We start from the raw sequence: 10863 nt of genomic DNA on the forward strand, positions 1-10863 counted from the left end.
TGTATTTTACATGGGGGCATTGATTTGCATGCTATAAGCACCCAATATATACGTATATACAAATGATAAACGAAACGCCTGAGAAGGTGACAGTAACACAGATCTTCACAACCATAATCAAAGTCTTCATTGACATAGACCATTTCATGATTTCAGTCGACTGCCATACATTGAATAAAAACTTATATAATAGAATACCATGCAATGGCATTCAAAAAATTTAATGTCATATAAAGAGATAATGGAATTTATTTCATGTTGATCATTGAATGATCACATTAATCTTTCTTTTCATGTTCTTAAATTTCCAAATAAACCTCGTAGGTCCTTGGTTATATGCAGGTTCCAGAGAGACAAATGGCTGTCGAAAGGCCGTGATGTTCAATAGCACAATGCCAATAAGTGCTATTTTATGGTAAAAAGTTACAAATAATGCTAGCACAAAGTCAATTAGTGCTATTTCATCGTACAAAAGTTACAAATAATGCTGGGTGCATTTCTTACAACCCAGATTGAGTAATATATATAGGTGTGACAATTTTGTACATTAAAATTATTTACAGTTAACCCACAAAAAGAGAGAGAGCTAGCTCTCTTCTAGCAATTTTCAAAGAGAGAGAGCTAGCTCTCTTCTAGCAATTTTCAAAAATTGCTATTGGGCCTGTATTTCCATCATAATTAAGTTAAATTTTTAGAATGAATATTTTCAGCTAAAAAATAGAAAAGAATGGTTTTCTACTGGAACAATTCTATACAAGAATGCGGGATCGCATTGCATTTCGGGAGCACTTTCTACGAGGGCTGGCGCTCAATGGGCATGAACATCCTTCCATAAGAGCAAGGTCCTCCTCACATGTCAATATAGTTGCCAACGCTGGATTAGCTAAGAGTGACTTTGCAACTAGATATCCAGCAATTGACCATGTCTGGTACAGTCGAGCCTGCTTGCCAATGAACCTTGCAGTTTTTGTATCATAATACTCTGGCCACCGATCTCTTGAAAGCCGTGTCTCTGCAACTTCTACTGCTCTATTGGCTAGATCTGGTCTCCCCATTTTTAAGCATGCAACAGTCAACTGTATTGAGAAACACATAGTCAGAACACTGGATTAAACCATGGTTATAATGTATAGTGCATTTAGGAGGAAGTCTCTTACCTGCCATAAAAGTGTTGGCCATGATCCTCCATTATGATATGACCAAGGGCTGCAGATACGAAATCCAATTAATAATGAATATAAACTAAAACCCCAAAATTAAGAACATCAACAAGTATCTTCCTTTTGTCAAAACTACTATAATCATTTAGTATTACACAATGTGCATGTCTTTCTTGGAGAAAGCCATACAAATTAAACAAAAGATACAAGATCCACAGGCAAATCCTCTACGGTGAAAATGCGATTACAATTGTCCTTATCCTATAATAGGCATATTTAGATATATGACACAAGCATACAAACTGCAGGAGAGTTTGCCTAATTCCAAAGACAAACGAAAAATATACAGCAACACAACATTTATTTATAGCTACCTTTCTAAACCCAATGCAAAATTGGTATACTAGTATGACACTTAACAATAGGAAAAAGGAGAGAGTAGTACGTATTCTTTGGATCACTGCCAGTGATTATCCGCCACTCTTCATATTCCAATGCTGGATAGCATATTTTCATAGGCATTTTACCAATAAGATCATCCCATTTGCTCTCTATTAAGTTCAAAATAGATTCAGCTTGTTCTGGGGTAGTCAGAGACGTGGCAATAGCCCAGAGATTGCCTAGGGAGAAAAACCTGAAATCCATGTGAGCTGGCTGGAGGTTCCCAATTAGAAAGCCACCTTGATCAGGCATCCAATCAACAAGCCATGATGGGATTTGATCTGGATAAATGTTGAACTTATTAACAGCATCATGGGAATACTCTTCTGTCTTGTATCTGTAGATTTCATTGAGTTTTCGCATATCAAGCCAGTAATACTCTCTAATATGAAATGCCAGAGCACTTAGCCTGCTGGTTACAGCCCTCATTAAATTCAATGATCCATCATCTACAATCATTATTTCTCGAGCACAACGAAGTGCAGAGTAGAATAAAGCCTGCAATATAGCATACAAAAATTGTTTTTATAATTTGCTTTTTGAAAAATTAGACACTGTAACTTATCGAAATATATAAAACATCTCAAAACTCTATTAAAAAATCCCAGACACGTTTTGGTTACCTTCAGACATATAGAATGTGTAATCAGACTACGTATGGTAATGTGGAGAAAAACTATTAGCAAAAGATGCATGATTTCAGAGTAAGGCGAACCATGAGATTTAAATGTAGTTTTTTTTTCATAATTCAGATGTAAAAAGAATTCCAAATGATAAGTTTGCACAGAACGTGTGTTGTACAGTGCCCAAGGCTCATTGCATGTCAGAAACACATTCAAATACTTAACAGGTAGAATATAAATTAACTACCCAGCACTGAAAGTATTACCTACATTTCCAGCATGTGGCTTGTTGGATGTGGTTTATGAGTTGTATTTCAATGAATTCTTTATCCAGGGATAACATGATTTGATGACTGACTTCTCAACTAAAGACAATTTCTGTACTAGAAGAAGATCATAAAGAGTGGAATGGGAGAGAGATCCACTCCAAACTAATTAACAGGCTTTCAACCTGTCAAAAAATTGAAAAGCATTGCCTATATCACTGTTTAGAAATAATGAAGTGATAGACCTTCAACCAAGGAGAACCAACATTTGCCATTTGGCATACTCCAAGTGTTTAAGATCAAAGACAAACGAGAATAAAATCAAACACACCCTCCAGCAATGGAAACAGTTTTTAATCTTCAGATAGAATGCAATTCTTCACATTCCCAATCCAATCTACAATTAAGTACACATTTGAATTAACGTTCTCCCATTTTGGAATACATCAATACATTATAAAATACAAAAAACAAAATAACTACCAACTTTAAAAATATTGTAACGTGGATTTTGCAGCTTAAATCAAGAATATACAGTATGCAACCAACGGAAAATGCAACTTGAATAAAAAATTATTGTATCGTGGACTTTCCAACTTAGAATAATCAGTTTACATGTCCTAACTAAAAAGTAAACAAAAAATGCTGGCTACAGGTCGAAATAATGGACCTACCAATTGGCATAGCAACTGTGTCTTCACACAGGCAAAGGCTTTCTAGTCTACAAATTATCATTGGCACGAATAATCTGCAAGGCACATAGAGACCTAAAATTGATTCTCCCATGCACATAAAATTAAAATTACAGAAAAATATAGAGAGTATGGAAAGCAACATTACTGGAGCAGTTCACAGTGTTTAGAGGACTTTTGTAGTTAATCACTGGCAAGACCAAGCAGATGTTTTAGTTTTAGTTAAAGAGTTGCGATACGTCTCTCATGAGTTCATGTTCCTACACCAAACCATTAATTGATCAGTGGACATGAACCAAATTTGTAGGATATAGAATGATGAAGTTAATAAAAAATAAATTTAAGAGTAGCTGCAGACTTGGACCAGGTGAAACATACTTTAATAGAAAACTCTAGAGCAGTCAGTGAAGGCATTTTTTCACATGTCATCACACTATAATGACGCATAAAAAGGTCTCTTTTTCTCTCTCAAAACCTTACCAAGTATTAGTTTTGCAAATCGTCCTAGAACTAATATTATTTAGAATTACAAATATTCATCGGTGGCCGTTACAAGAGTTGTAGCAATAGCCATACAATAATTGCATTTATCTTTCCAATGTCCCTAGGTACCTACTCTAGGTATTTCCTCGACCTATTTGTTGATGAGAGGCATACCAAAAAAAAATAAGAGGCATACCAAAAATAGATCCAATCTGGATCCATTTTTTGCTAGACTTATCAAATTCAAATTGCATTAAGCATTGAGGATCAGGGAACATATAAAAACTGGAGGACAAGAGTAGCATCTAGTGCACCTTGCATATAGATTGCTGGTGGATTGAACATGAAAGACTGCAGACATAGCATAAACTGTACATGCACATTGCCAATTGGCTTTCAAAATTGAAAACTCCTAAGTTCCTTTCAATATTGTTTACTGTAGTTAATATTGTTTACTATAGTTATGAGAGGTTTGAGTATTGAAACTTGAATTAATGCACTTATAGATAGTGCAAATCCTTCCTATTTAAATCTTGTGGCTTGAGAAACTGGTTTTTATGTATAAATCATGAGTATATGGTATGTTGGTATCTTAAGGCAAATAGAATGAGAATGAAATGAATGAATGCAAATGCAGGAAAGTGTAAAGTTGAACTGAGGATTTCAAAATATCTATATAAATATGTATATAGACAAATCAAAATGCAAGCAAATTTCTCTACTGGCTCTACATGCCAATATATCAGTACCAAGATGATGCAATCTTGGACCATGCCTAATCCTTCCAAATTAATTAAGTAATTGAATTTTGTCTCATTGACACATTTAGGCCTTTTTTTTTTATTGAAAGTGATGTTTAATTATAAATCATAAAAATAAGCTCTAGTGTTATCCTAAGATAGACTGGCTGACAATGCAATGAGCGAAAAATTAAGGAATTGTTAAGAATGTGGATAATGTATTTACTGATGTAGATATCTTAAACACATCTATCAAAAAATGCCCAAGGGATATCAGTCATCTTATTTTATTTACTTATGAGTAATTTTATTTTACTTTAGAACTATTTAAGAATTATTTTATTTTGTTAATTATGAGTTATTTTATAGTTTTAGTTTTTTCTTTCTAATATGTCAGCTGTGTTTTAGTTTTCAACTTTTTATTACACGGTCATGACATGATGCTCCATGCCTTGCTGCCAATGTATAACAACTCTAGCTGTAATTAATTGCATGAAAAATAGCATGTGTCTACCGTAAACCAAAATTTCTATTGAGTTTTGATCCCACATACCAGTATACGGTTACTAGCATGATGCAATTTTGAACCAGATTTTATTCATATAACTTAGATGAATAGTCAAATTATGTTAACCAAGGATTGTTACAAACTAGCAAACTATTTTCTCATAATTTGTGAGCCAGGTTAAAGCTCGTCACACACTCTTCATACATAAACATTGGAACCAATATTGTGTTTAATCTGAGCAGGCTCTGTATTGAGCTTAATTTGATGACTTGTAAAATCCATTTTGGCATATCTGTTATATAGGCCTAATGGGAAATAAAAAACCATCTTAACAGTTATCCACTGATTGCCTATCCAGCTACAAAATTAAGTAATAATCAATCTTCTTTATGCACATCCAAACAACTCATGGAATGGATAATAATAACTGTGAAACAAAGGAAAGTAGGGAGGGAAGAAAGAAGGGCATGGAAGATGGAGGGAAATGAGTAAGGAAGGATGGAAAGGAGGAGAGGAAGTAAAGGACAGAATGAGAGGAGGGACGGATGGATGGCAGGAAAGGATGTCTGGGAGGAAAGCAAGGAAAAGGAAAGAAATTATCTTAATGCCATCAATGACAAAATCAGGTCTATGAGACTCGAAAAGTGCATTCAACTAGTGGGATCCGATGACAATGTTCTACTGTAAATTTTAATTATTAGTGATTGCTTTCAATGGCAAGATATAGAAACAAATCAGATTCAGTGGCAATAATCTTCATGTTCATGACCACTGAAACAAATGAAAAAAAATCAGTTTGGAAACTGGACACAAATTAGGACCTGGTCATCATTGACAACCTTAAATTATATCCGAAATTAAGGTATCAACACCAAACAGGTAGTATGCTTGGCATGGAAACAAATGATTAAAGAAAGAAATAACATGGTGCATATAAATTACAACTAAAACATTTCATAATTTAAACCAAAAATTCAAAAATAACCAGGAAACTATGCTGTGTCAAGGGCAAAAATTGAAAAATAATTTCAAGTGATGCACATGGACAATTTCTTCTATATCAAGTTTACTAAATAGACAAGACACAAAGAAGGAAAAGGCTTTGCTCCGCTTAAAGGGAGAAATAGAAAAGTGGGCACAATAACATAGTTTTAAAAATCTAGCAGTAAATTAAATACCTGAATTTCAAGAGGGTGTCCATGAATGCCCATTCGTCGATCAATCATGCAAGAACCATCTGTCACTAATAATGTTGGGAACATATCAAATCCATCAGCTAAGCACAACCTCAATATCAATTTAATGCCTGTTTGAACATCTACCCTCTCTTGGAGGGCATAATCTCCAGTGATTCTTCCATATGCTCTCAGTAAAATAATCCACCAGAGACCTGTCAAAGCAACACATGCTATTTGAAATGCTCTAAAAATAATGTGCGTGGATCAAATACTTATAAGAATAAGATATAACCTCTGTTTTTCACATGCAAAAAAATCATTTTAGGATTTGGAATTCTCTGTATCTTAAATGATTTTACACCAGAAACCAATAAATCCTTACCAGAGTCAACAGGAGCAACACGACCAATTGCTGACTCTCCAAAATCAGGATCTAAGACTTCCTCAATTGCTTCATTGTTTCCATCAAGAGGTACTGTCCTAACCTTGAAACTGGCCGGCATCAATCCTTGTCCTGGGCTGTAACAATCGACTGTTTTCTCCCAGCTCTGTCATTACAAGATAAATGAAATCATAAACTTGAAATTTCACCATCTCGATCATGCTCATTTTCCAAAAGTAATTAGTGAAAGTGAACACTTTCTCCCTTTCAAAGACTCGTTAATTGAAAATAAACAGCAGAGGCAACTAATCAGATATCAGAGCTAATGGTACAATTGAGCAAAGGTAGATTAATAAAACAATTGCAGGGTGGATTTCATTGACATATGTCACTATTTGAAATATAACAAATCATACAAATCAGAACAAATTTTCATGACCTCCATAGCAAGTCCAGAACATGAACAGCTCCTAAAACAAACTGAGAAGATAGGATGCGCAGAATATGCAATGCTAGAAGCAATCTAAAACAATACAAGTTCCTATGCCGCCATGCTGGCAATAGGGAAGCTGTCAGCTAGACAACTCCTAAAATATCCTTGTGCGAGAGGAAATGTAAAATGTTTAATCATATATAGATCAAAACAAACTCACATATCCACCATAATAAAACTGGAATTTGGACAGCTCTTAAAACATCCTGAAAGCTGTAAGATGGACAACTCCTAAACTATCCTGGGTATTCGGGACATTTAAAATATGAATTTATAATATAGATCGAAATAGTTCTAGAATGGAAGATAGCCCACCATCGTGAAACTGGATATTTGACAACATCCAGAATGCCCTGAAAAGATGGAACATGGACAATTTGTCAAAATGCCCTGGAAGATAAACCATTAAAAACACACAAGTATTCCGATGATGTAAATCAGACAAAGTTCACATGACCTTGCTATAACTCCTGAACGAAATAAAAAGTCAGAACAATCTCAAATGACCTTCATGCCAACAATGGAAGATGTGCCAACAACTTCAAATACAAACCAGGAAGAGAACAAATACAAGATACAAGCAAGAGTAGAAGTTGTACGAGTCTTAAAACACTAGGGAAAACAATAAATCTAACATAAGAAAAGTCTGTTTCCTTGATTGCCCAGTGTCTGTGAAGATAGTATCTAAGATTTCCCGTTGTACATGAATATGCAACCATATTTCAAAGCAACCAAATTTCAAAGATCCATGGAATTTTGGAAACTACACAATCTCCTGAATCATGAATCCTTGTAACTCTAATTTTCAGCCTGTTCTATAGCTGAAATACTACCACAAAAATATACAGGACACTTGAACCGGTCCCATAGAACATTATCAGTATCAGTGACTGTACTCATCCTCATTGCCATCATAAAAAAAATACAAACAAAAAGAAATTAATGTAGTGTGCAGCCAACATAATTCAATGAGACTCCACACTAGATCCAGGTACGGTATTGACAAGTATGACAGAGAAATGCACTCCCTCAATCAGTAAAGCTAGAGGGGCAAACCCAAGGGAAGGGTTCTTTAACACTGAAGTTCAAATGCCTAAGTTTATAAATAACCACACAAACTGAACGATCAGCACTTGCCTTCAACTGAAGGTTATGCCAAAGGAATAAGAGGATATAAAGAAATTAAATTAACGTTATCAGTGCCCAAAATAGTTCACAGTGGAATTCTGAAATACAAACCCAAGGCAGGAATACCCAAATATTTTCGTTTAAATGCCTACAGATATAAAAGGCCAGACAAAATGGATAAAATTTGACTCAAAACTTTCTTGTAGATATCGAGAAGGAAATTCCATAGAAAAAAAATATCAAATAAAACTAATGTTGTGAATGGCCAAAAAAATTCATTGGAAAATTGGAATACATCCAGGTACAATAGACAAGTCTTATCTTCAAACATATGACCTAAATCAAAGCTAAGGCTGGAGAGGCTAACCCAAGGATGGTATTAATGCTGTAGCTCAAGCGCCTACAAATGTAAATAGCCACAGAAAATGGATAATCAAAACTTACCTGCAACTGAAGGGTATGGAGAAGGAAATTTCGAACTATCTCGCTCTCACCTCTGAGCAGAAATGCAAGAGCGGAAGGCACAAAATCCCTTATGAACACCTGATCATAATTGAGAGGAGTGGTGCCATCTGATGGGTCATTAGCTGCAACAGTTCCTACCGGACTCCCACAATAATTAACAACTGCATCCCTTAAAAGTTTCCATGCTTCCTTCTCAAATGGGCTTTGGGTTTCGTCCTCTATAGCAGAGGACGAGGAAGAATCATCTAACCCAAATTCAGTGCATCTCTCTTCCTGGATTCTCTCCACCTCAAGAGGATTCACACTTGTCACATAAATTCTCTCTGGCCTCACATTGGTGGTGGAATTAATACAAACTGTATCTTCTGAGGGTTTGATGGCAACACCAGCTGCAGAAGCAGAGACTCTATTGTGACTACTATTAGTATCTTCCTGGACAAATTCAGCACAGGTCGAAAAATCTGGCAATGCCCTTTTAGGCAAAATTATTGCAGATTTTTTTAGAGCGGCCGATCTCAACCATGAGGATCTATGAAAGGACAACTGCCTTTTTTGACATAGGGCTAAGGGTTTGAAAGCTGAAATATAGCAAGGCTTTCTGAAAGATGAAGAAGAGCATCGTAGGAGTAATCGACAACATGGGTTTGCTGCCAAAGCTCCCAACGAATTGCCTGGACTCATAATCAATGGAATTCTTTCACAATATCTGTAAGGATTGTTTATATCAATCACAGAACTTGGGCTTTTCTGCTTTGCCACACAAAATATTTCTCTGAAGGAAAACCTCAAATGGAGAATGCCCAATTCACATAAAGCTGCAGCCTTTAAATGGGCCAGATTGCACCACTGATGAAAAACAAATAACCAACCAAATGATAGATCTGCACCAGATTTTTACTGAAAAACGACACAGAACGAAAGTGTACCTCAATTTTATTTTGCACGTTGAATGAAAGCTTGAAATCACAATTGTTTTCGACCTTAGATTCAATGGATCAATTTAAAGTCCCTGCTCGCTTTTTAAGAAGATATACTTAATTTGTTTAATTTAACTACCAAACTGCTTTGAAGCTTCCTGTCAAACCTTTTTTTTTGGGAATGCGCCCTGATGCTTACAAGTAATCAATAGCACACCGACCAGGTGTAAGATCTGAGACTCTTTGTACGTTTTCCCTAAACTTTTTTATTTGAACCGGGCAGATGTTTTCTTAGATTTTTTACGATTGATCTACGTGTCATTGTCCCCGTTCAAATCTACTGCTGTTTTTATACAAGTCCGGTATTTATCTCACGAATTACCTAATTATGGAAAAGTTGGGATCGACAAGAAACTATTTAATTATTCTGACGCGTTTTGATTTGACTAGAAGTATTTTGAGAAGACAACGAAATGTTCTTTATCCACAGGAACAGTTAGCTTACAGGAGCTTATATAGTATACAGTATTATTTTTTTGTACTCTTATAGTATACAGTAGCTTACAGGAGCTTATATAGTATACAGTATTATTTTTGTCTACTCTTATAGCTTACAGGAGCTTATATAGTATACCGTATTATTTTTTTGTACTCTTATCCATATAATATATAAGCTAGATGGCTTATAGTATGAAGATTACTGATTAATTAGTACTTTTATTTATATTAGTACTTTCATTTATATAGCATATGGGATTACCTTGTTATATTGATCGTTTATAATGTATGAAACTATCTCTTATTTCTATCAATAAGAGATTACAAGATTGCTTTGAACTTTTATCATATAGCATATGGGATTACCTCATCATATTGATGTTTTATAACATATGAGACTACCTCTTATTTCTATCAATAGGAGATTACGAGATTACTTTGAACTTTCGATATATAGCATATGGGATTACCTCGTCATATTGATGGTTTATAACATATGAGACTACCTCTTATTTCTATGATATGATGAAGAAATCTAATTTTGCTTCAATACAAAAAACAATACACTACCACCTCCATAAGATTTAAACTTAAGATCTCAAAAAATGGGAAGAGGGTTGGGTCGCAAAGATACCCTTTGGCACCAAAAAAAAAAAATCAAACTTAAGAGTTTTCCTTTAAGAGCACAAAGTTTTTACCAATAGACTAATTCAGTGGGAACCATTGAATCGATCTTAATCATAGATTATATAAGGTAATCTTGGTCATTAAATATTATATTTAACACGTCATTATCTAATGTAAGTGTTATGTCCCCTTGAATTTGGATAATCTCTTGACTATTTAGTATTTGCTACTAGTTATTCATTATTTACGTCAAAACACAAAA

The 10863-nt window shown here is 34.8% G+C and overlaps 1 protein-coding gene across 1 annotated transcript; it reads right to left on the reverse strand.

Annotated features, from left to right (window-relative positions):
* Positions 1–231: 231 nt before the first annotated feature.
* Positions 232–9688, reverse strand: LOC131071346 (neutral/alkaline invertase 1, mitochondrial). The gene is made up of 6 exons (XM_058007146.2): positions 8539–9688; positions 6474–6639; positions 6092–6303; positions 1606–2099; positions 1158–1206; positions 232–1076 (listed from the first exon to the last, which is right to left on the reverse strand). Exons 1-6 carry the CDS (start codon positions 9238–9240, stop codon positions 750–752), a joined length of 1950 nt encoding a protein of 649 aa, XP_057863129.2. The 5' UTR covers positions 9241–9688; the 3' UTR covers positions 232–749.
* Positions 9689–10863: the final 1175 nt, after the last annotated feature.

Source organism: Cryptomeria japonica, chromosome 2, assembly GCF_030272615.1.
Source record: "Cryptomeria japonica chromosome 2, Sugi_1.0, whole genome shotgun sequence".
NCBI classification, from domain to species: Eukaryota; Viridiplantae; Streptophyta; class Pinopsida; order Cupressales; family Cupressaceae; genus Cryptomeria; species Cryptomeria japonica.

Excerpts from the sequence above, each read along its gene's own strand:
- LOC131071346 (XM_058007146.2), bottom strand. The coding sequence starts at position 9,240 with ATGAGTCCAGGCAATTCGTTGGGAGCTTTGGCAGCAAACCCATGTTGT. Across the intron at positions 6,304-6,473 it reads TGTTGCTCCTGTTGACTCTG|GTCTCTGGTGGATTATTTTA; the intron begins GTAAGGATTTAT and ends TTGCTTTGACAG. Across the intron at positions 2,100-6,091 it reads GACACCCTCTTGAAATTCAG|GCTTTATTCTACTCTGCACT; the intron begins GTATTTAATTTA and ends GCTATATTGCAG.